This window comes from Euwallacea similis, chromosome 17, assembly GCF_039881205.1.
Source record: "Euwallacea similis isolate ESF13 chromosome 17, ESF131.1, whole genome shotgun sequence".
Taxonomy (NCBI): domain Eukaryota; kingdom Metazoa; phylum Arthropoda; class Insecta; order Coleoptera; family Curculionidae; genus Euwallacea; species Euwallacea similis.
The window spans coordinates 829,726-856,401 of record NC_089625.1 but is presented as its reverse complement, the minus strand read 5'-3'; the positions used below and the strand labels follow the sequence as shown (position 1 = coordinate 856,401).

Genomic DNA, 26,676 nt, shown 5'->3' with positions numbered 1-26,676 from the left:
GATTAAAACATTCGTTTTTTTTTAATGATCACCCTTTATATAAATGTAGTTCTATGAGATACTGCGCATTCATTGACAATTTTGGGTTGAAAAAATGGGGATGAATGAAACTCTACTCAATTAAGCACGCTCATATACATGTGCTGTTGCCAAATCATTAATATTTTCAACAATTAGTCAAATGTAAGAAATATTTTTATATCATTTATTTTGTTTTTCTATCGTCACAAATCTATATTTGAGTCGAGGCGACTCGTAGAACAATTGACAACATTGATTGACGCTTGCGTGCGTGGCATTATGCAGATGCTGTTTTCCTGCCCAAATCCAATTGTGCAATATGCCTTTCCATCCAATGCAGGTATAGAATTTTGAAAACGCACCTACTATTCAGCATGCGCAAACGTTGTAAAGTACAAGAAACGTCAAAATCAATGTGCTCATTCTCCCTTTTTCGTTTTTGAGTTATTTTATAAAAACCAAAAAATGGCACCTTCAGAAAAGTACTGTCATTCTCTGAATTCAAAATATTTTTTTAATTTGTAAAAACATTGTGAAGACTACTTTTTCCGAACTTTTCATGTTGCGCATTCAATTTGCAGATTGCTACATTCCAAATTAATTTATTAATGTAAGTATTGTTCATATACTGTACTATAAAGTAACCTTATTATATTATTATTTGCACATAGAGCACTCAATAATCGGTAGTGCAGTAGTACTAAGCAGTGTTTTAAGACTTATCAATAGGTTCACAGACAAACACATTGTGATTCTTCACTATGGGTAAACTAATATACGCAAGTATGCCTTAGGCATCTTATAATATTTAAATTTATCGTTAGATTAGATTTAAGCTAATGTTTCGATAAAAACTGTATATAAAAAATATGTAAACACAAATGGAAGTGTGGTTATGTAGAAAAAGTTTTTCTTCTCTATAAAATATTGTGGCAACAATGCCAAGAAGGCTGTAGTAGAGACAATACCCTTATAAGCAAAACACTGAAATATAATTATAAGTTTAAATCTAATCAATATATTCTTATTCATTAATTCCTGGTTTTCTTATTTTGCCGGGCAGATTTGTTGTTTCACTTTTCGCCATCATTCCTAGTAAATGGAAACAAAATTTATATCCGGTTTGGTTGAATGACAATCACTTACTGACAATTTCATAACGTCAACATTGTCAATATATCCGCCATTTTGAGAAAGTGGTCATCACACGTTTAGTAGCAGCCGTTTTGTGGTGTCGTGACAAGTTTCAGTGTTTTTATGTTCTATTTCAGTAAATTTGTAATTCCTATAAGCTCATAGTACCTACGTACCTTTCTCTAAAAAGTGATCATGGATCCGGAAAAGTTAAAGGTTGTTGATTTACGTAAGGAATTACAACAGCGGGGCTTGGACACTAAAGGAGTTAAAGCCGCTCTAGTGAAACGTTTGAAGGATGCTTTGGACGCTGAATCTGCTACTGCTGGTGGTAAGTTTATTTCGATTTTTCATAAATTCGATTTACTTCTTAAATTTATAGATAACATATTTTTAATAGTCATTAATTCCCTTGTTTTCTCAATTCCACTCTACTGAGTGATCATAACTTAAAATAAACACACTGTCTCTCTCCATTAAAATTATATCCCAATGTTGTAATGTCTTTTTTTGTTATTAAAGCCTGCAGGTATGTTAACATTTGTTTTGAATCGTCATTAATTCAGTATATCCATGATAAAGTAAATTTAATATATGGAGAGCTTTAGTAGAGTTCCTCCTAACCCCCAAATTTACTTAAAAATTTGATTTTAGTATATCTCTACTATTTATATTTTTATCAACAACTAAAATAATTCAAGAAAGAAGTTTGTTTACATTTTAAAAGGATATATATATATGTAAATAAGATGCTGTGATTCTTAAAGGAATCAAACCTTATATCCCACAGTAAAACAAGATTAAGCCTTTTTTAATTACCATCATTATGTATTAGGTATTATTTATGTATTATGTATTATATGTATTAGGATATACTTTGCTATTTTGATCAGTTTTACCTTTTATTAGATTACAACATAGGTTTTACTAGTGTGTTTTCAAATTTTATATCAATACCAGTTTTAGTTAGTCACTAATCATTTCAACCATCATACTCAATTTTTTATCTTAGAATTTTTAATAGGTTTCGATAGGATACACACTCAATGTTATTTGTCATATGATTCACTTTGCAATTTATTATTTTTTTTGTTTACCTTGGCAGAAGAAACAAATTGCTGCTATGGTACTGACATCTGCCCAGACACCCAAAATATTGGTGCAACACCACTTCTTGCTGTAATTTTTTTTGTGATGTGACGACAAAATACCAGCAATTAATAGGGCATTCAATTTCGAGATAATTTTCAATAAGGGAACAACCAACCAAGTATATTATTGTGATTTTAAAATTAAGTTTTCCTCCTTCTAAAACAAATGATCTTGTAAATTATGATACCCATTTAATGAAACACTAGTTAAGTGTTTAAAATTGTACTAGAGAACTGGAATAAATAGGTGAAACAATTTATTTTATCACTTCTTGGGTTTCCTTACTCAAAATTACTCTGCATTGAAAAATACCTAACAGATTCTGACTTTGAAAAGTGTCAATATGTAGAATTTTTTAAAACTCTGTATAGTCAAATATACATATAACATAAAATAAATAAATAAAGCATTACTTAAAGTTATTAATATAAAACCAAAAGTTATAACTCATAGTCCTTACATAATTGCAGTTGATTATTTTCATCTTCTAATATAGTGCCTCTCAGACTATTTCTAAAGTTTAAATTGCAATCCTAGATTCTGAGCCAGAAGTCCTGTCAGCAGGTGATAAAGAAGCAGAGGAAGAATTAGAATCGCCCAGAAAGGAGCCATCTAAAAGCCCATCTCCAAAAAGAGAACTTCCAACTTCGCCCAAGAAGGAAGTTTCACCATCTCCTCAGAAAATACCAATACAAAAGAAGGAGTGTCTGTCTCCAGCCAGTAAATCTTCACCAGAGAAGGTAACTTCATGTAATGTAAATATGATATCGGCCAAAATATATATTATGAAATTTTCAACTGTGAATTGCTTGTGCAACATACATTAGTCATAATTCTCTTATAGGTCGTTGCTTATTACTTTATTAGAACTTTGGAACTACATTTGTTTCAAAAATAGCTTTTTCAGTTGTGAAAGAAAAATTCTTCATAGAACTTTATTTCTGTTCATATACTGTTAATAAGAACACAAGTTTAAAATAAGTCTCACAAAAATTTCCATTTCACAATTTCTATTTATTTCCAATCTTTGAAGCAATCACACACTGTAAAAAAACTGTTAAAATGACTGAGCTTTGCTTGTGTTGAGGTTGCTATAGTGCACATCTTAAACATTCTAAGATTTTTCAAAGACATGGTATATTTGACTCCAAATAAACATTTAACCATTAATATTTTTTACAGATTAATCAGGAGTCCTCAGTAACACCAAAGGAGGATGATCAGGTAGATTTTTATTTTAGAAAAATCATTGCATTTACAGGCCTAAGACCAACATCTTATTTTAGGCTGAGACACAAAAAGATGATGAACAAATAGAAGTTGAGTGTCATGGAGCTAAAAGGAAACGTGATGAAGATGATGAAGATGATGATGAAGATAATGAAGGAAGAGAGAAAAAGCGGCGTGAGGATGAAGATCCTGCAGAGAATCTTGAGGAGTCCACCACAGAGACTCCAGTTCGAGAGAGACCGCCACCAAGGGAAGATGAGCCAGAAATTGACTTAGAGAAAACTTTATTGAGTTGGGGTAAGTACTTCCTTACCAAATTAAACTATAATCAAATTAATACCAACTTAAATACCAGTTGACTCAGACTTAAACCTTAAAATTGACAACAAGACATTCCTAAGTGCGAAACCACTTACTGAGGGTTGCTTTGGATATGTTTGGGCTGGAGTCCGAGCAACTCATGGAGTTTCGTCAGGAAAGGTAATGTGCAGTAATAAGATTTGCGAGTTGGATTTTCAATATGTTGTCTGTCTTCAGGTATGCTTTGAAGTGAAATTGACAGAGGAACTGAAGTGGGACGATTTAGCTGACAGAATGCTAGAAAGATTGGACAAATCTCACAGGGAAAGGTTCAGATTTGATCGTCGTAAAACAGAGTCGGTAAAGCCTGAAGGTGATGAAGATATGCCTGAAGAAGTCAAAGAAAAACCAGAGGGTGGCCAAGAAAAACTTGAAGATGAAGAAGAAAAAAAGGTGAGCTTAGCAAGTTATTTCATTGACTATTATCTTTTTAACATTTTATTAATGTTAAAATATGTTTGTTCCTGTGAAGGATTTAATAATCAACAAACCATGTACTAGCGAGCTTTTAGTTTTCATTTGAATTTTAAGTTACTCTCCATTTGTTGACAGTAAAGGGTCTAGAAAATAAGTATTGACCTTGACGTTATTTGACAGCAAGACATGCATGTAGGTAAATTGTATTGTGTCAGGTTTGAATAATCAAGGTATCTGCTGCTATTAGTTATGGCGAATTCGGGTACCCGGACCACTGCGCACTCAGTGTAATAATATCACTAGCCAAAGCTATCTGCATTTGTCTGACATGTAAAATATGTAACGAATTTGCCATCAGTATTTAGAAGTAAAGTTCCTTCACTTGTAATTGGAACAACTCCAATTATCAATGGAATCCATGGCAACAATCCCTATTTCAATAGATTGGATATTGTACCAAATATTGTCATATTGAAATTATTCACCATTTTTTCGACGAGGGAGTGTTTCTTCTAGGCCAAAATGAAGTACCGTAAGAGTTGATTTTTTTAAATTAACTTTAACTTGTTGACAATTTTGTCAAAACAATTTTATTTTCCGGTCATTTATATTTTCAGTCTTTATAGAGACAAGAACTAAGTAAAATAAAAAACTAAACTGAAAAATTAATTATCTTTAGTGGTTCCATTTGTCAATTGAGTTATGAATTGAAGAAACACCTTTCATTATGTAACTAGTTTGTCAATTAAAAGCCGTTTAATCAGCGATATTGAATAAAAGAACTGTCACTTTACGTGTTATGATTAGAAACAATAATGTGTTGTATAATTTCAGGATGAAGAAGTAAATCTAGATGAAAATTCTGAAGGTAACAAAGAAGAAACTCCAGAAAATGAAAACGGAGATGAGAAAATGGATACTGAAGATATGGAAGAAAATAAGCAGGGAGAATCGGGAAATAGCGAGAAAGAAGAGGGTGCCGCAACTAATGAAGTCGCTGTTGAAAAAACAGAGGGCGAAGAGGTACGAAATTTTATACATATTTTTTGTTTGTCACAAACTTGTAAGATTTTATCTTTTTTTTTTACTTTTTTTAAAGGTTTTTAATATTTTGCAGTACTTGCTTTTTTTGTTTTGAAAAAACGGATCCTCAGTACATAACGGACACTTTTAGTTTTAGAGATTTTTGAAAAATTCAAAAACAGGGTTCTTATTAAATTTAGATATTATCTAACTGAGGAAAAATTGAATTTTTTCAAAAAAAATTTCTAGAAATAAAGTGTCTTACGGGACCGTGGAGTGAAAAGGGGTGCTGGGTGGGGTAAACAAAACCTGATTTAGGTGTATATTTGCTTTGGTCAGACTAGGTTAGAATGTACTCGTTTCGACGGTACATATACTAAAATTGGAAGAATACAGAGAAGATTAGCATGGCCCCTGTGCAAGGATTACCACAGACAGTATTACCACTTCACCTAATCTCCACAATTTTGCGTGTCATCCTTATGCAGAGGCCATGCTAATCTCTATCGTTCCAATTTTCCAAAACTACATTTTGGTTACCCTACCTACCTTACCTTACCCCACCCTGCACCTCTAGTCACTCCATGGTCCTGTAAGACATTTTATTTCATGGAAAATTTTTTGTAAAAATTCAATCAATTATCTAAGTAGTTTCTAAATTTAATAAGAACCCTGTTTTTGAATTTTTCAAAAATCTCTAAAACTAAAAATGTCCATTATGTACCGTGGACCCAAAAAAACAAACAATTGTTTATTTATTATCAAACATTACGTTTTGTCATTAAAGATTCATTCTAATATTGAATTAATAGTGAATATAAGAAGTGTAATCATATTTCAAATCTAAAGAAATTTATTTTCTTGTTCATTCTGAATGGCATAAGTATTCCAATATCATAGTTGATTTAACAAGCTGTGAATATCGGCCGCGAACAATAATATTTAAATCCTTCTAACATTTTGATCATTTATGTCATTTTTATCGAATAGAATTTTGAATTTTAATATTAGGAGGAGGCGGAAATTGAGAAAGAGGAATCAGAAGAAAATCAAGTGAAGCCGGAGGATAAGTCTCATCTTCCCCCAATCCCTACCCATCTCTTTCGGGTCGGCTTCTCATTACCTGAAACTTCGCTGCAGCTGGGTGAAGTTAAATATTCATACGCTTATGAATCAACTGGTAAATTCATTTCTCAAAACAATTTTGAAGATTATGGAGTTTCATTTGGAGTGGGAGATATTGTTGGAGCTTATCTTGTAAGTATTTGTAAGTTTGTAAAATTTGTAAGTTTCAAAAATCAAAATACCAGAGTTAAACATTAGAGTGCTTTTAAATTAAAATGTTTTTAGGAAGTAATTTAATTTGGCATCGTTACTTTTGATCTATACAGTTTTCGGTAACAACAAAAGTTCAATCAGGTAAACGTTGATTGCCGAAATTAAAGAAAAATTAAATGTCTGTTATCGTCTGTCGCTTTCGTGGATTTTTTATATGTTATGGACGATAGACAAAGTCGTTACAAAAAAGATTAATATTTAACCTAATTTCATTCGGTTTAATGAGTTTTGTGTAATAAATTGTGTTTTTTGAGTTTATTCATCCTAAAATCCGGCCTTAAATTAAATTAAAAATTATTTTCACTGTCATTAAGTTACTATGTGCCAAATTTTCAAGCAACTGGAACTTAAAACTAATTCATGAACTGTCAGGTGCATCAGTTTAATATATGTACATAGTCAACCAGTACGACTGAAACCAAGTACTTTCATATCAAGTCAATCAAGTACTTTGATAAAATATTACCTGATCAGTCAAGAACCTAGTAGTAGAAGTTGACGACTGCTCTTTCAGCACATGTAAATAACGGTTTCTTTTATTCTAGAATATTGATGATGAAAATGTCACCATAACATATACGGTAAACGGCGTATTACAACCCACTGCCATCACAGTGCCCCGTTCGGAATTGCCGCAAGAAAACTTCAGTTTATTCCCTCATATTTTATGTCGCAACTATGCCTATGAGGTGAATTTCGGCGACAAGGAGCCGTGGTTCCCTCATCCAGAGCCACTTCAAACGTACCAATTCCTAGAGCAAGCGGAACATAAAATTGAGGGACCGCGAAGGCCTGAGAAACGAGAAGACTGTGAGGTTAGTGTTTTGTCAGCTTATTCAGAAATCTGTCTAATTAGTTCGGTTCGGTAAATTCAGGTTTTCCTATTAATCGGCTTGCCTGGATCGGGAAAAACTCATTGGGTAAAGAACCACGTGGCCACCAATTTAGATAAAAAGTATACGGTTATTGGAAACAATCCTTTGTTCGATAGAATGACAGTAAGTAAATCCACTTTCACATTCAGGTTCATGCTTGGAATATATGCATTATTAGGTCCAAGGTGAGCCGATTAAATCTCATTTCCGAGGTTCTTGGAAGATACTAGTGGATCGAATCCAGAAATGCCTCAACCAGCTAACGGACCAAGCAGCTTTGCGTCGGCGTAATTACGTCATCGATCAGGTAACATTTTGTAGACGTAGGAAGGTTTTGTTCAATCCTCTGCGTTATTGGTAAGCCATTTACATACGTGAACAGTTAAAAAAGTGCTGTTTGGTCGTACGACAACGGTAAGTAGTGCTCTTTTCAGCTCGGAGAGTTTTCCTCAAGTGGAAGGTAACTATCTAGGTCTAGGTTAGGCTAAGGCTTCGCGAGAAGTGTTTCTTTGACAAGCATCAGTTTTTGTTGTTTGTGTTCCATTAGTGATGCACTATTCCTTTCCATGAAAAAAAAGATAATACTGTGATGTTCAATTTACGAATATTTGACACAAAATTTATAATACAACAGCCATATTGCTCGTACGCCACTCTGTAATTTCTAACAAGGCAATAAGTTTTCATGCGCAGCAGGATGTCTTAATAATGGATATCACTTTAAATCAGTTGACTGTATTACTTCAAAGGAAATTTATGATAGAAAAAAATGAATCATTTCATTTAACGAATATATAACGTAAGGGATTTGAATTCATTGATACAAGAGCCTTGTCGAATGTTTGAACGATCAAGGTTTACAATAATAAATTCTAACTAAATTCAGTAGTTCATTAAACCTTATTATTCGCTATTTACGGTACTCTTAGTTTAACAGGTCCGTTAGCAATACGTACTGAAAGAAGTAAACGTTTTACTTGTTTCACCTTATTTTATATTGTCGTCTGCTTCAACACCCGCGAAACTCGCAATTTGCAGTAGTTGTAAGTTTTCTAGACATATATTGTTGGGTGTAATTTTTTATAGTTGAGGTCATGTGACGTGAAACCTAACAGCTTGTCATATTGATGAGTCTCTGTAAAATCTTTCTTTGATACAAAAATGACGTATAGCTTACACAATAAGCATATCTTTTGTTAACAAAAATCGACAGATTGCTTTATTACTTCTGAGACAAAATCCAAATTCATTGCCACATTTGATCTTGGTACTGCGGCTTTACCGCTAAGTCATACAAAAAAAAACTTAAATATAAACTTGGTGTAATTTGATTTTTAACTCGTACAATTTAACAATAATGATAGGTTATAATATGTTTTGGTCAGATTGGCATCCCTGAAATGTGTTTGACACTTTCCGACCCATTTTATTTATCAGTCAGGACTTATAATATTGCGACAAAATTGTCAAACTTTTGGAAAATTATCCATTGATTGGAATCATTGAATCATGACAATATGTAGCTAATCACCTTTAAAGTAACCGTTACCTACGTAACGAGCCTAACAATAATCCTAAAATTACCATCCCCAAATCATTTTTGCCAACTCCATAATGTCTTTCCAGTGAATATTTCAAGAAATTTTAAACCACCAATTGATGTCAACAGGAGCAAATACTTACATTTCAGTGCCTTTTACAACTGCCAGGTACTCTTCAGATTAGTCACTATCGTAGACGCTCTATATTTTATTTAACGGCGTGATAAACGCAGAAAAAAAGAGAAACACTAAGTTTTACATCATAGTAGCCACTTTTCTTTCAAATTCGACGTGTCGGCTTTTCACAATCATGAACTTTTTTCCCTAAGTTTCGATTCTTCTTTTATTTTCAAGAAAAATTGGACATAACCAGTTATCATTTTATGTAATTTTTTTATTTCGTTAATTAAAATTTAAATTTTTTGTTATCAATGTAAAAGCAATAAAATGTTATAATAAATGATATCTTATTATATGTATATACCATTTTTGTTGGAATTAGTCAACAAACCGAAATTTAGTTGAAAAAATCCATGTCTGAAAAAGATGATGTGTATTTAGTAACGCAACCCGAAACAAAAAAAAATTACTCGTTTGAGGCTAAGGCATAATATGATAATGCCAGTAGTTCATAGTTTAGAGTGGAATAACGAAATAACAATATGCGCGCTTGTGAATATGATTGGAATAATTGACACGTTGGCATTCATTAATTAACTTAATGTGACAATTAGTTAATGTAAAAAAAGGTGACGCGGCAATACAATGGTGATGATCGTAGCCAATATAAATTCATAAAGATGAACCTGTTTTTTTCCAAGATCACCTATTTCTTTCGGATACCTTTATACAAGACATAATGGTTTAGGTTGTAATGTAATGTCAGAAAAAATTCGGCAAATTACGTTAACACGTTGATAATCACTATTACCAGTTCTATGAGTAAATGTTTATGATAAGTTTACTTTAGAATATTTGCTGTATGTGGATATTGATGAATAAGTCAGTAAGGTTGAAAGATATTAATTAACCAAGAAATTATTAATGCAATAGAGTGTGTCATAGATTTTATGTACTGAAATTAACTGTAATTATATGTACGTGTCTATTTTAGATATGTTTTAACGAATATGTAGTTTTTCAAGTAGATAGAATTAATGAACGCCTATACTTTTGATCTTCATAAGGTTATCTGTCTCTTTAGTTGATTTTTTTGGCAATTTAACCTAGACCATACTTTGTAAAAGTATAGTAATGATCTTAAAAATGCACAATGTCTTTAGAGAAACAAACACATCATATAGAAGATACTTTAAAGGGATACTAAATAAATCATAAAATTTGTCCCAACATGCAAATATTACAAAACAATTTTTTATGGGTGCTATAGTATTTTCTGAAATTTGTCAATCATTTTTAGTTTTGAAAATTGCATCAATAGTAAAAAAGAAGCATTTTCTAAAATCTGCTATGGAAATAAGGTAATTCCTTAAGAAAGTTTTTTTTATTTTTATATAAAAGTAGTTCTTATAATATTTAAGAAAAACGAAATTCTAAACGTTTGATTTTTCGCGGTTATTTCCTTTCTACCTACCATTGACTTTCGTTTAACAAATTTTAAATAACTTTCCATTCCTGTTTTAAATTTTATGATAAAATCAATAATATCTAATGATATAAAATAAAAATTATCAATAAAATCATAAAATAACGCTTAGTAGATAAAAAATGTTTGATAGAAGACGAGATGATTAAAATTGTTTTTAAGGCCACAATGCTGTATGTATTTGTATTGTTTAAGATTCTAGAGCCTTGGAAATGCAATTTTACATCTCTTAATATTCAGACATTTTTAAAATCGCGAAAATGTGTATCGGTGTCGGCGTTTAATTTGATATACTTTTGAGACGAAGTGTTGACTATCATTGTTTGCAAAATGACAAAAACTATCTAGATATATTTTCATCATAATTCATCATATTTAAAATAATAACTACATTTAGGAAATATTTTTCTAAAAGTAGAAATGAATGAGAACACTGGCAACCGAATATATGGCTTTCAAAAGCTGAAAAAATACAATTGTCTAACTTCAAGTTATCAGCTTAAAACTGAAATTTACCTCCAGTTGGAACGCTCTGTTAACACGAGTATTGAAGAACCGATACGGTACAACTTGTGCGGACTTTTGAATCAAAACCAAATAAGCTTTTCGATTCTTTATGTCCCATTCATACCACGGAGCTTGCAATGCTAGGTCGTATATTGCACCAAACTACAAAAAAAAAACATTAGATCAAGTATTTAGGCACGTTTAGAAATAAAATATACCCTGTCCTCATAGGCTTGAGCAGAAAATCCCAACATTTCGAGAAAAACTAGGAAAACCAGTAACATCATTCCTGCTTGTATTTGTTGTTTGATGATCTAAATATGTTGACATTCAATAGGGATTTTTTTTTGTATTGCAGAAAAGTTACTTACTATCATACATAGTGCACTGAGGCACAAGCAAGTGCCAGAAATTCCCAGCAGTAAAGAAGTGATGCTAACTCTCAAATCTCTCATCGACTCTCGATTGTACCTGAAAAATATAATCAATTCTTTAACAAATTTTAAGGACTAATAATTACCTCAAAACTTCTGTATGTCGCTGAATAATGAACTTTAAATTCCTCCAAATGCAGCGTTGATGATATTCATCTTGGATTACACCACAATGTGTCAAAGGAAAGTCTTTAGCAACGTTCTCTCCTAAATCTATAAACCAACTTTTGAAGAAATTCTGTATTTCTAATACTTCTTTACCTCTAACAAACTTCGTTAGCATAAAGACTTGCATCTGCACATGCCAACTGAAATACATAAAATGGAGAGGCCAGGAAAAACACATAGGGGAAATAATAAAGACTATGAAAGCTGTGAAACAAATTGTGTAGACAGGCTCCAACTGTGACAGGTGTTTTCTCCCTAAAATAAGGATGTAATCGCCCATTTGTAAATGTTTTATGGTGAAAACATAAAGAAGACACAGGGTTAAAATTAAAAGAGCTATTAGGGTTAAAGTCTCTTGAGATTTGGTGACACTGAAGATTTCTTGTTTGAGCGCTAGTCCGGCACTATCTAGATGCCAGCAGTTTCTTTTTTGGGACTTTATTAGATTGTCGATGTCCATTAGGAAGGTCATGCATGTCAATGAAATGAAGATCTAGTTTTGAAAGCTGCAATTTATTGACTGATAATTTTATTGGTACTCACGTAAATGTAAATTGAGATTATAACAATCCGATTAACGTCTAATTGGGGCATACTGAAGAAGGAGAATACTTGATATAATATGTGCAAAAGAAAGAAAATAATGGCAGAAACTTTAATATTTTTATGTATTTTTGCTGTTACATTAAATATCAGAAAATGCATTATTAGAAATGGTTCGTTTTTAGCTGTTGAAGTCAAGGCAGAACCCATGGCAGATGCTTACTAAAGTGTTTTTTTCTCAGAGAAATACCTATTCTAATCGAAATTATACTATTTCCTTAATAGATACTTTATCTTGGAGGTACGTAATGAAAGGCAAATATAATTAGTTAAATATAGATGGCTGCATTTCAATCTTACTGTTCTAAATAATGGTAAACGGTTATTTTAAAGGCGAAAATTTTCTTAACAATTTTGGTAACATTATTATGTGTATTACAATATTGTTTTATGGTAAAGACGTGCAAATAATCGTTAGTCGTGGTAAATCATGAGGTGCAAATGATCGTTAGTTACAATAAACCTCTGTCATAACAGTCATGACTAATGATCAACGTACCTTTGAAAAATCATCGGCGAAGGTTTTTAACGTTTTCTGTTTAGCAATATTGGTTATTAATTATTTAAATAGATAAAGTGTACCTAGAGAGTTGTACAAACCTATACCAAAGATGCCAGTAGTCAAAATACAAGACTTGAAGCTGATCTTTAATTAAACTACATATGTTGGTTGTATTTGATTGACGATATTTGATCAGAAAAATCTCATATTTGGGGTTTTTCAGGAAACTTTTAGAATCTTAGGTTTTTAGGGAACGTCTACATATGGGAATACATAGGAATAAACATCAGTGTTACGCTTATTTTTATTAATCACAGCGGTCATTTCAATCGAAGTGACGCGGATATAACTTGAATTTTATGTAGTACCCCAAAGACACTTTTGGGGCCACGTTCACTTTTCAAATTTTAAAGTTGAAGATGGTATTTCAAAATAGAAATGTCATTTTAAAAATTATATGACCACGTTATAGATCTTGGAAAAGTGTTGTAGGAAAGTAATTTTAATTCTGTTCCATCTTCAAAAATGGAACCATTAAAACATAATTATGAAAACAATATTGCAAAAGAGACGTTTTTTTGCTTGATAAATTTGCCTTTGTTCTTAAATATTTTTTAAACTAGCTGGAGTTTGTAAAATGGTAGAATTGGATATTAATCTCTACTGCAAAACTCAATTTATTTCCAATTAACCGACGCTTTTGTGGTTACCAAGATCCCCGCGTTGAAATTCATCCTGTATAAGAATAGATGCTTCTAATTCAATTCAACAATAGGTAAGTTGCTTACCAGTAATTGTTGTATTTACTATTTAAATGTAATCACTAGGGGAGAGGTAATATTCTCGTCATGAAACTTAAATACAAGAGGTAAATTTCGTTTCACCTTTGTACATGGGTCTGGATATAAATGACTATTTTTCACTTCTCTTAAGATAAAGCTGTAGTATTTTTTTCGCTCCTTAGGGGTTTATATTTTCGTTGAAAATGTTTTGTTAAATCTATTAAAATATCGTTTTTACAGAACCAATTAAAGGTACAGCTGTTTTTATTAATAAAAACTAATCGAGAACCGAAACATTGAAAAATGAATTGCGGAGAACTTGCAAAAGAGATTTCTTGAAACGTTTACCAAACAATATTTTTTGAATATCATCTGTAAATTCTATTGTTCGATTCTAATGTTCTACTGACATGTAATGGTCATCATCAGATGAGAATTCAATAATCGTTTATAAGAATCATCATTGTATGCTCAAAATTACTTTCTGATTGGTATGGCGTTTTTCAAATACACGAATGTTCGAACAGTCAACTAACCAAAAGAACTGTAAATACAAAAATTATTTCGTAGAAAATTAGAAATATAATAATTTGATGTTTCCTGCAATATTTTTGTACAAAACTGTAGACAGCTGCCCATGTGACATATTTATGAATTTTACTGATAACGCGGATTTGGAATTAGTAGCTCTAGTTTTTCAATTTTAAAAGAAAAAACGTGGTACTTTTTAATTTAAATATTCTCTTAAACTGATGCTTGCCAAAAAAATCGTAGGCCTTAAGTGACACAGGAGGTAAGTCTTCCAAATTTAGTCGGCAGTTAACATGGAAACAGATGCGAAATTGATTACCAAACACAAGGTATTGTTGAATGTGAATTTTTGTGGTGCTGACTTGGCCACTGAAGATAATGTGGGATCAACATTGTGTTATAGAGGCCGTAGGCCCGGTTAGTTAAGTGTTTAATTTAATCCTTATGGATATTTAGTCCATGTTACGAATACTGCCATTTTTTTCTTTCATTCCTTAATATTAGAATTAATTAAGTTTTATTCTGCCACATGCGGGTTTGAGAAGAATATGTTTATGGCGGTAGCATTGCAGCAAAATTAACGAAATAAGACCGGTTATTTACGTGTAATTAATTTGTGTTTTAATCCATTTACACACAGGTTATTATGGCTATGCATTGGATGGTGAAGATAAGGACACAATTATTTTTACAGATTGTAGCAAATACTTTCGCGATAGGCTCTTTGTAGCCTCAAGTTATATGATGCCATTGCATCCATCTCCGATTACTACTTGCAATGTAGTATGTTGTGATACATACTGCTCTATCTTGGATGTTTAGGAGTTGTCAACGTTAAGGTGTTGATTATGTTTTGATATTTAGATTACTAGATAAACTACTGGCATATTTTGTAGGAAATGTATTTTGCAGAATATACTTCATTATAATTCGTTAATATTAATAATTGTCGATTCGATCACTTGGTAGGATATTGAGTTGTGTGGTCATTTATCAGCAGAAATTGTTTCTTACGGCTTTTATTATTATTATAAATAAGGCTGGATAGCCTTTTCTGTCGGTTTATGTGATAAGTTCTAGGCGTATATCTCATAAGTTTTGTTGTGCTTAATGGTTAATATGCTTAAAAATCTCCATACTAGTAATGATGGAGAGACCGTATAATAGAAGAAGTCCTTGAGTAACCGTGCTGAGGCCTCAAGCTAGGCATAAATAATTAATAAAGTTTATTAGGTATTACAGTTGAACTTCGATAACTCGAATAGCGACTTGCCACAAAACAAATTGAGTTATCAAGACTTCGGGTTATAAAATAAAACACATAATATGTAAGTATTTTAAATTTATACCTGTGAAAGTATCGAACATACAAACATACTAAAACATTATACATACATAACGTAAAATGTGAGTTGTGGGCGTACATAATTTTATTTTTATTTAAAAACCTGGGTTATTTGCAACTGATATGTATTTTTTTTAATTTTAATTTTCAAAAAAAAGCTGTAATATTATTTAAACTGTTATAAAGAAAATCATTTGTATGTTCATTGTTTTTTAAATATGAACACAAAATACTTATTGAATTTGCAATAAATTCATTTAATGGTGGTTGCTGCAAATCATACTCCAAGTCATCCTCCATTACATCACTTTCTCTGTCATCTTTATTACTTTCCAACAGCACAGATTCTGTTTCAGAACTGAAAAGTTCCATAATTTCTTCATCTGTAAGATATTCAGAAGTAGCAATGTCGTTATCTACATGCATAAAATCATCAAAGGTGACACCTTGAATATTTCTGATATTTTCTCAAGTTTCACATTCCATTTGTAGTTGAATTTTTTCTTCACTTTTTTCATTCAAATGTTCACTTAAGAAAATCAAAGGAAGTTCATCTTCTTTATCCCACTCATAGAATTGTCCAAAACTCGCGTTTTTGAAACAGTTAGAAATTGTCTTAGGTTTTACATCCATGGTTCATGTATTAGTTATTTCATCAACATAGCCCATTAACGTAATGTTGGTTTTTTTGTTCTTCTAAGGATTTTAAGGTTTTTTTTTCAGAATTCTGCGATGATAATGACATTTTATATTATATTTTGTATTGTATCACTCTTTGATCAAGTACAATCCGGATGTCATATTCGAAGGAAAATAGCAAGTTTGATACATTTTAAACTTTCTTAGACGTCTTTTGGATAGGTCTGACAGTTTTCAATAAATAGAATAATTTTTCTTTTCTGGTCTCAAAATTGTTTGTCTAACTTAAATAACCATTCTTCGAAAAGTTCTGCTGTCATCCACACCCTTGCATTTGCTTTGTAATTGAGCGACAACCATTTGACTCGTCGGAAGCAACGGGGTTGATTTTTACCTATCAAGAGTAATTTTAATTTTTCTGATCTATCCGTCTTTGCGCCCATCGTCAATGTAACTCTCCATTTACTATGCTTTCCACCGTGGCATTTATTATTTTTAAAAGTTAAGGTATTATCTGGGAGATATTTGAAAAACAAGACCGTTTCATCTGCATTAAATATATCATGGGCTTGATAACCTTCCAGATAAATAGGTAATATGTCACGTTTTCATTTAATACAGTCTTCCTCACTCATATCACTGTTCTCTCCACAAGCCTTATGGCACACACCAGATCTAAAATTAAGAAAAAAACTTTAAATCCTAATTTCTCAGCTATCGTGGTGGACAATCAATACACTCCTTCGTTTCCAATTATCTTACCAACCTGTACTTACTTTTAAGTTCGATTCTTCCAGTTTTTGACTAAATTTGAACCCTTCTTGTTTAATTAACACCTCGGATACAAGTAAATTCTGACTTCTTGCTGACTTAAACTATTCTAAACTTCCACTAATCTATCTATTTTTAATCGTGTTAATAATTGTTTGTTTATTCTTTAAAATAGTAGACAGTGCACTTGCTGGAATGCCATACTTCACAGCTACATCTTTCTTTCCAGAACTAGTTTCTACTTCTTCGATAAGTCGGAACTTTTCTTCAATATATAGTTTTCAACGTTCGTTTCAATGACATATTGCAACAAATATGTAATAAACAAAACAAGTAAACACACTATTATAAATATTCAATTCAGTAACAAAATATACTCGATAAGTATTAACTCATGTAGGGCAGAAACCGAACAGTCTGCATTTCTTCGCTGTAAATAAACCAGTACAGACCCGTATAGCTAAGGAATTCCCCAGAAAATTCGACTTATCAAATGTAAAAGTTTATTTTCGAGTTATCAAGATATTCGAGTAAAAGAAGTTCGAGTTATCAAGTAAAAAATTACACGCTGTTTAGACTTATGGTTCCAGTGACAGTCGTGTTAATTCAAATTATCGCAGGTCGACTTATTGAAATTCGACTGCATTTAAAGGGGGAGAAATATATTTCTTAGTGACGGCTACTCGATTAGATACTCACTTCAAGAGGATAGAGACCAACACATTGAATCATTCCCATTTACACTATGTAGGGAAATAGTCAATTAGAAGGTTACGTTCCAGGATATTGAGATGTAAGTTAAGTTGGCCAATTGGAGTGTAGGAAAAGATGGAGCATATAATTATTAGAGAATACTTGAAAGCTTTTCTGCAGCTGAATATTGATAAAGAACACGTATTTGTGAAATATTAACGCATTACATCTCAGACATTTTACAGCAAATAGCTGATTCTCCGACATCACATATTTCCTGCAAAATATTAAAGAGGCCAACGCAAGTTTATCTAATATTTAAATATTCGAAATTCTGAGTTAGAAATAATACAACTGACTTGTTTATTAGTATTTTTGTAGGAAGCCTCCACCGATAAAGCCCTGTAGGGGCATGCCACAACTGTAGCTATATTTGGAATTGGGCCACCCCACAAAGGAACAAAAAGTACATTAGTACCACAAATGCAAGTTTATTCGCAATGTGCAGATAAGGCGCCCATAATTAAAGTAAACGACATTTGATCAGTAAAAAACTGTCGTAAGTATGACAATATTTTATGCGCTAGGTAGCAACCTAGTTGCTCATTAATATCAGAGTTTTGTATTGAGAGTTGTGGCTTATTATAGCAATTTAACCATATTATCTTAAAATATGTGGCAGAACGGGGTTAATTTAATGTTCACTTTGTTTCATTGGTAACCGTGTCGAAGTTTCGTTCAAAGCTGCAATGCGCCCGTTGTAAACCTTGTTCCTATCAAACGAATGGGGGGTGGGGGGCGGGTGGGATTAAAATTATAATTAATAGCCAACTGATAGTGGGCAATAACTAAATTCTGAGCGTATATTGTGGTAGACGAACGTGTTCCCGAATGCACAGAAGCGCAAACTGCGCAACTTCGAAGGTTTCAACCGAAAGGCGGTTATCGTAGTTTGCGACGATGAGGAACATGCGCGTAGGCAATTGGACCAGGAGAACGACTATGGTAAAAGTGTACCCGAGTCTACTATGTACGACCTCAAAGGTATCTAATTGTGATATGTTTTTCTTCGAATTTTTTGCCATGTCTTTGGAAAAAATTGAAATACAGTACAATAATTATTCAATTGTACTTTAAGAATTACATTAAGAAATCTTAACAATGCATGGCAATTATTTTGAATGATTTTACTTAGTATTTTAGGGTTAACACATTTAACGTTTCTTTATCTATTTGATGATCGATTTCTTACGAAAATATTGTCCTTAATTTTTTTTTCAGGTGCTTATAACACCGTATCCTCCTGTAAGAATATTCATATTGTGGGATTTCTCGTTTTTTCCTACTATCTCCTTATAATATGATTATTTTTCGTAGAATTTCTTGGGTTATTTGTGTTACTGTCTTTGTCCATGCCAGTGTTAAAGGAACGAATACTAGAGGACTCTTACATCACTTTTATTTTTTAGTGGAAATCTCAAGTTTCTAAAATATATATGTATATAAGGGCTCTCTTGATAAAGCCAGGGGGTTGAAATTTTAGGCATAATTTTACGTTGTTAGGTTTGATGTGAAGCTCTAATGTTATTAAAACATAAAGAAACATCGCATTATTACTCTTTATCTTTTTATACTTGAAACACTTTTTTAACGGACCAATGAAATTTAAGAGTTACAATTAGTTATAAATTCCAAGCGCAGGGTTCGGCAAAGTAATCCATTTTATATTGATAAATAACAAAAATTAGCTTTTTAAAAGCCGCATGGTTAAGGAGAAAGTTTTGGGAGTGTGTTTATGTCTACTAAAATAATGCCAAACTTTGGTCCTAAGTTGGTCGGTAGAACACAATGTAATAGTTATTTAGCTACTCGTCAACGGATATTTTTGACGTCTCTTTAATGTTATCAGCACCAGAAATAAGGGAATTGTTTCATAACTAAGACTAACGTCAGAAGCTGCCAGAAAACTATCAATCAAAAAAACACTCTTATCCAAAGACAAGCAGATAAAAAAAATCATTTATTTGTTAGGAACAGATGTTCGGTCTTATAACTTTTCTCTAGTAGCTTGTCTTATTAAGTAAAGAAATGTTACACAATAATAATTTGGTATTTGATCCATAAGAAGTTTGGCAAAATCGATTTTGAGATTGCTCTTCTGTGGCAGTAGAATTCGATCTTTTATTGCTATTTCAATTATTAATTTATTCAACTTTATTGGGTGCACAACATTTATTAAAGCGAGCCAGGATTATGGCAAGCAAAAAATACGTTCCAACCAAAGGCACGAAAAGTTTTAGCTATTTGCTCATATACTGAAATAAGGCTATTCGATACATGTACCCAGTTTTATAAAGAACCATTAATTCTTTCTCTGTCCGATTGGTTTTAAATTATCAAATTTTTTTAATAATAACTTTGAGATTTAATTACGTCTAACTGGGTGCCTATCTTGTAGAAATATCATTTCATCGGCCAAGCAACTAAAAGGTAACATGCTTTTCTAATCATCCATTACATTTCATAAATAACAAAGGAATGAAATGTAACATTGGCATGGACAAATAGATTTTTTCTCTCCCGGTAAAACCGCTCCTGTATGTTGTTATTATCCAATAATATTTTTTAGCGCAAATGGAGCTTCCCCAGAAATGCGAATGGGTGGAAGAACTGATTTTTCCCGACTTGAACGAGGAAGAAGCGAAACAGAAAGTTAAGGAGTACAATGAAGAAGCAAACAAGAAGGGCTACTTCAAGAGATGGCAACACAATAGAAGTAAGTATTATGGGAAGCATTCGGAGAAAACGTGATCTTAAGTCCAGTTGAATACGGTCGTTTAACTGGTAAAATCGAGGTGCTTAACTGCGGCTAAAAGCAAAAAATTGTCTACTTATATATATTTTTTTAATTGTACCTTCGTTCATTCATTTAGTGGGCAATCATAATCTCAATCTTTCCCATTCCATTTAGTTTTATCTTTTACCTAACAATATTTTATTTTACATTGAGAAGGCTCTTAGCTCTTTTTAAAACTGTGATACTACTTTAAACTGTGATAATAAAAATTAACCGCCTCTCTTTTCAATAATAAGGAAATCCCGATAAGATAGGTACCTGAATGCAGCAGTTCTCAGATTATATTCAATGAACGAAACACACTTAGAATATCTTGACATTTTTGATAAAATAATCGAGAATTGCCATCACTTCTTTTTTCACCCTGTTCTACGCAAAAGGTAATTTTCCTCAGTTCGACATTGAAAGCTAGATTTTTAAATTCTTTTGCTTTTTACACCTGAGTAGGAAAAGTTTTGTTTTTTCAAAATTGGGGAGATTAAGTAGATATCGCAAATTATTATTCAAAACATTTCTTCTGTTCATAGGTGTCGAATTCTATATATGTTCAAAACCAAAATCAAGAAGGTCTTATATGAAATTCATTAAAACATATTATGTTGTGTATATCGCATCGTTTTGCCATGATAGTCTCTTAGTACAAATTACATTTCCCAACTAAATACATAAATAGTCATTTTCACGTGTTCTAATATATTTCTAAAATTACAAGTTACTGTTAAATAGATTCGTAACAAATCTCAGTTAATCGGTTATAACAAATTAATATCTAAATTCTAAAAGCGAATTGAAATTTTAAAATAGTAAAATAGTTTAATATTGAATGTTTTATCTCCATTTTTCTTCCACAAAGAACATCAGAGAAATTTTCGACCAGGGTTACGTAGACCTTACGGCCCAAGAGGAGGTCGTTTCGGTAGATACCCACCCCAACGTCCTGGTTGGAATAGACCGCCTCCAGCATGGGGCAGAAAAGATATGCGAGGACCGCCGGGGCAGTTTCGCCAAGGTGGACCTGTGGGATGGAGACAGCCACAAAGAGGTGAGGTTAAATACCTTCAATTTCCCGGTCAAAATATGTTCTTAATTAAATAGTGTTTTCGTTTATACCCAGCATGTATTTTACAATTGCTGTAGTAATAATTAAATAATTTTATTCGAACATATTTTTGAACATTTGTAACTAAGAAGACACAAAAATTCAGTAGATAGTATTTCCCCCTTTAAAACACACAAAGCCAACAATAGAAGCCTTATGTTATATAATTTTTATTATGCACCTCTATGTTATTGCATCTCTTGGATGGATAAAATCAGATTCTCCCTTTACTTATTTATGTATATCCCCATTTTATTATGCATCTATTATGCGTTACTCAGATATCGCTATTCACCTATTAGTTAAATTTCCCTCTAAATATTCCAAGACATCACTTGCTCGTAAAATTCATAACATTGTCCACATTTATCAAAAACGACAGTTGTGTAACTGTTGTAAAACTTTTGATGTCATTTACCATTTAAATGTATTTTAAAGATAACTTGTCACTCATCAAAAGTTCTGACAGTTACTCGTCTATCAATTGGGGCCAATCGCTAATATTTAAACATATTTGCAAAATGTGGATTTTATTTGACATGAAATATAGAAAATAAACAAACATAATGCATCGAAAAAATATTTGGATTCAAAAAGTAACAATTTTTTTTTCTATTTATTTTAACATTTAATTGTATGTAGAAGTTCACGAACTTATTTACTAATGCATTGGTCATTCATACTCAAAGGTGTCTGCAGTTTATTGGTGATGCCAATTTCCAACACAATTGGTCATAACAATAAATACATACTTTTCAGTTACTATTTCCAATTATTTTAAAACGGGTGTCACTAATTGAATTGGGTTTTGGGTAACGAGATTAGAAGAAGTTTAGTGTTTTTTATTATTACTTTACAAACCGATCGCTTTTCGCACGACTTCAATTTCTATTAGTCCTCATATAGTTTTTATTGGAATTAAGTCCAGAGGAAAAAGAGTAATAAATATTTATATTAAAACGCTTTCTGGCGTTCTTGAAATCATTTCCAAAAGGCAACTTGTGCATTGAAGATTCTAGATAATTTTAGATCAATATCTATTCATGCAACGTGCTCTAAATTGTATCGATCATTTTTAATATACTTGTTATATTACTTGTGAGAGTCTATGCTTAAATCTTGCTCATTCTGTGTTAAAGAGACTTTATATAGACCTGCCCATGCATTATATTTTTATTTTTATTAACCAAAGTTAAAATCTTTTGTCATTTCGTATTGAAGTAAATTTTTTCTAAATAAGTCTTTTTTGGTGAGGCAGATCAAAACCGACCTCGTGATAACCGTATTGGTGGTGGATACGGAGGCGGACGTAATAATCAGGGCGGATATCGCAATAATCAAGGCGGCCAACGCAACAACTCTTGGCAAGGCAACGGAGCCGGAGCTTGGGGATCTGGCGGCAATCAAGGAGGTATGAAAAAATAATTTCATTTTTATTATCAGTATTATCGAATTTTACATATTACCAATATTCTTAACGAAAAATATATTACCGGCAGTTTTGCATCACTAACAATAGTTGATCGGACTAGTTCTGAGAGCTGTGGGCTGCGTGTCTATGTAAAACATGTAACACAAAACTAAAACAAGTTACATCATATGCAGTTATTCCCTATAGGTTGTTTTTTTAGAGTTTTATTTTCACGTTTAGGTTGGAATGCCTCTATGTATGGCTCTCACGGATATGGTGCGTGGAATCAGAATAACCAAACTGCCCAACAACAGGCGGCATGGAAGTACGGTGCCACACAGAATACATACGGTAACCAAGGACAACGTGGATATGGAGGATCTCAAGGTAAGATCACTGATGCACAGGATGTTCCAGATTTCTCCTAATTATAGTTTTCACTTAATCAAGCGATATCTTGCCTCGCATTACCTTTTGGCATTTTATTTAGTATTTTTGTCTTGTCTAGTGTGTCATGCAAGCAAGGGCTTGTTGCTAGATATATTTTTAGAGGTAGATTATAGGTAGATTTTTTTGAAATTTTAATGTTTGTTTACCATAAAGTCTCTAAGTAGATAACTGAAAGTTTTCTAAATTATCTGGCGCCTTTGAGAAAAGAAGCCATTTCTTACCTTTCTGGAAATTTTCAAGTTTGGGGTATTTAAAAGGGAGTCATTTTTCTTAAACTACGATGCCAAATAAACCCAACTACATATATACCATTGATAGTGACATCAGAGTCATAACCGAGTTTGTGATTCAAACTTTCGATTTCGCTTCTAATTTCATTTGTTGTAAGTTTCTGGTAGACTTATTACGAAATTATTAAATATTCAACATACCAATATAAGCATGGACAATACAGTACATAACAAATAGTCTTGAATAATGAGGCTAGAGTAGAGATCTGTCCGGAAAAAGTACCAAATTGTCATATTTCATCAATCGGTATGTCGAAATTAATAGAAAATTGAATGCCTCCCACGTCATTATCCCATATTACTTTTATTTTAATCCCATATTGATATTAAATTGTTGATAGAGTAATATTCAGTGTGTCAACGAATACTTTATTATAGTCCTCTTCCATTTAACTAGACAGATTTTGCTCAAATTATGGTTATAGCTGTAGTACACAGCGTGGATGAAAAAATTAGAGCAAAGTCAATAAAATCTGTATAGTGCGTTCCGACATATCAAACGTCGTGATTGTCGTAAATATAACGTCATTTCCTCTTTTTTATATTTTTAAAGGTAATCAAGGCTACGGAACACAGGCTGGATACGCTGCTCAAGGCGACTACGGTCAGGGTTATGGTCAAAGCTGGAACTATTACGGACAGTATGGTCAACAACAGGGTTGGGGAAATCAACAGGTAAGGTTATTCTTCCTAACTGCCACAAGTTTGTGTAAGTGGAAATAAAAAATTACCTCACGTTTCGAATAGAGGTGCAGTGCGATACATAATAAATAAAAAGTTGTCCGTTTCGAATTTCAGTGGTTAGAGAGGCACAACTAACTCGCAACCATAAAAAAAATGCCAGCCTTATGTAAATTCAAATCTTAATCAAATTACAAAATTTTGAATTCAGATTTTTATTAGTGGAGTATTACTTCAAAAATACATCAAAAAGTGTTTCCTTGTTTAAATCACTTTTTTGCGAACGCAAACCTTGTCAAAGGATCTATTATTAGTATGCCTAGTTTTATTAATAGCATTTCTTGTTAAAAGTAATATATTAGGTGCAAGAGACCGTTATCCCCCAGTTTCTTTAGATTTTTATTACTCTAATAATTTCTTTGTGGATTGAGGGCTCATATTGAAAAAAAAATCCCTTGACAGCATTTGCATTAAACCTACTTGATTTTATTTTAAGCAACCCTCTTTTCTTCCAGCCTTTTGCGAACTCGTAACTATAATTTTCGTAATTAAATTTTGCTTCCATTAATTGTCAAATTCTTGACATTATTCCTTCTTTTTTCTTTCAGAAGAAGCAATAGATCATCTCTTTTTGACCACCATTTAAAAACTTGGAAGTATCCGTCATGAAACACTAGTCATTGTTTGACAGTGGTGAACTTAATAAGCTCTTTATGAAAAAAAATATATTGTGAGAGAACCGAACATTAAAATTAGCTTAGTAGATTAGAGTCTGTACGAATCTTTTGGTAAAAACAAAAGATTAAAAATAATTTCTGGGATATCCCTACAATGCTATAGAATTAATAGTTAGTTTGTTTCACTTCAATTAATTTTGATATCCATTGAATAGTATATTTAATATCATTAAAGCATCTCCTAAAGATAGTGTCACGTTTTTGTGAGTGTAAAATTAATTTTTTTTTATAGCGATATTATTATTGGTTTCCACTGAATCGTTACTTTAGAAGAAAGTATCAAATGATAACCTTTTTTGTGGAACTTCTTAGTGATAAGAGGTTTTTTCAGATGTATAATTTTATTACAATTGGCCAACATTTTTTTCGTACATTATGTATATTCAATTTTATAATAGGTTAAACCCTCATATTTCCGTCGTACGGTCAAACATTTTTAAGTACAGTAGTATTAATCTCACTCTGAGATATTTATAGTATACAAATTAAAAGGTTTTGCTAAAAAATTGAGTCTTAATTATCGAACCTTCCTTGAAGTGTCGCACCTTAATGTCCATATTCTCCGTTTGCATCCTGTCATTTGTGCACTCCACTTGAAGTATAAGTTCAGCGTTAATAGTAATTTCATGCGGCATAATGCTTCAAACTAGGCTTAAAAAAGTATCGTATGCGTCTGCGTAGGTTTTATGGAAAACTGATAGTCTGTACGGAAGAAAAAATATTTTAAAATGCTAAATAACTCGGTAGCCAACGAAAAAAAAAACTTCAGCTTGCTCGAATCTTCAAATTATGGCAGAATTTCCAACACTAATATCAGACTGTTACACAATTAAACCAAAAAACAATACAAAATGCTTGAGAGTCCACAAATCGACAAAAAACTGAAATTCACTAAACACGTTCGAAGTATGAGAATTGAAGTTAATAAATGGACAAAACACTGCAAAAAATTCAAGCAAGATGAAAAGACCATCGTCACAAGTGGTCCATTGGAAACTTTGTTTGCCTTACAAGGCAAATAAGACAATCCCGTTGCCCTTTCCCTTCAATCACTACAAGAAAAATTCCAAATATTTATATGTAAATGAAATAGGTGTAATAGTAAAGTCGATATCCCCTTTTTCCGAAACTATAACTTTATTATAAAATATATCTAAGTGTGTCTCAAAGCTAGACACTGGAGATTCCACACTTGGATATCAAGCTGCTTTCAATCATGACATTCTGCCGAATATTAACAATATGAATATCAGTAAGACCAATAGAAGAGCGCTGTGATTCTGATGAAATTAAATTTAAGGGTTGAATATATTTATATTTAGTCTATATTTAATTATATAATAAAAGTCTATATTTATCTGAAGGATTTTGGAATTTTATTGTTAGTGTAAAATTTTAGTTGTAGTAGTAGTAATAATCTTGATTTCAATTAATCAATCAAGGAATCAAGAATTACAGAAACAGGCTACCGACCTATTG

At 32.1% G+C, this 26,676-nt stretch overlaps 1 protein-coding gene, 1 non-coding gene and 1 pseudogene across 2 annotated transcripts; 2 read left to right on the top strand and 1 right to left on the bottom strand.

Annotated features, from left to right (window-relative positions):
- Positions 1 to 1,190: 1,190 nt before the first annotated feature.
- LOC136414270 (heterogeneous nuclear ribonucleoprotein U-like protein 2) lies at positions 1,191 to 25,701 on the top strand. The gene is made up of 18 exons (XM_066398189.1): positions 1,191 to 1,486; positions 2,845 to 3,047; positions 3,490 to 3,531; positions 3,594 to 3,834; positions 3,893 to 4,017; positions 4,075 to 4,290; positions 5,149 to 5,337; positions 6,349 to 6,594; positions 7,221 to 7,490; positions 7,551 to 7,673; positions 7,729 to 7,857; positions 18,548 to 18,716; positions 20,302 to 20,448; positions 21,383 to 21,571; positions 22,887 to 23,039; positions 23,280 to 23,426; positions 24,333 to 24,454; positions 25,069 to 25,701. The coding sequence occupies exons 1-18, from the start codon at positions 1,351 to 1,353 to the stop codon at positions 25,078 to 25,080; spliced, it is 2,859 nt and encodes a 952-aa protein (XP_066254286.1). The 5' UTR covers positions 1,191 to 1,350; the 3' UTR covers positions 25,081 to 25,701.
- LOC136414554 (U6 spliceosomal RNA) lies at positions 5,690 to 5,796 on the top strand. Its single transcript, XR_010752551.1, has one exon. It is a non-coding gene; the product is annotated as a U6 spliceosomal RNA (small nuclear RNA).
- LOC136414557 (U6 spliceosomal RNA) lies at positions 5,780 to 5,873 on the bottom strand (annotated as a pseudogene).
- Positions 25,702 to 26,676: the final 975 nt, after the last annotated feature.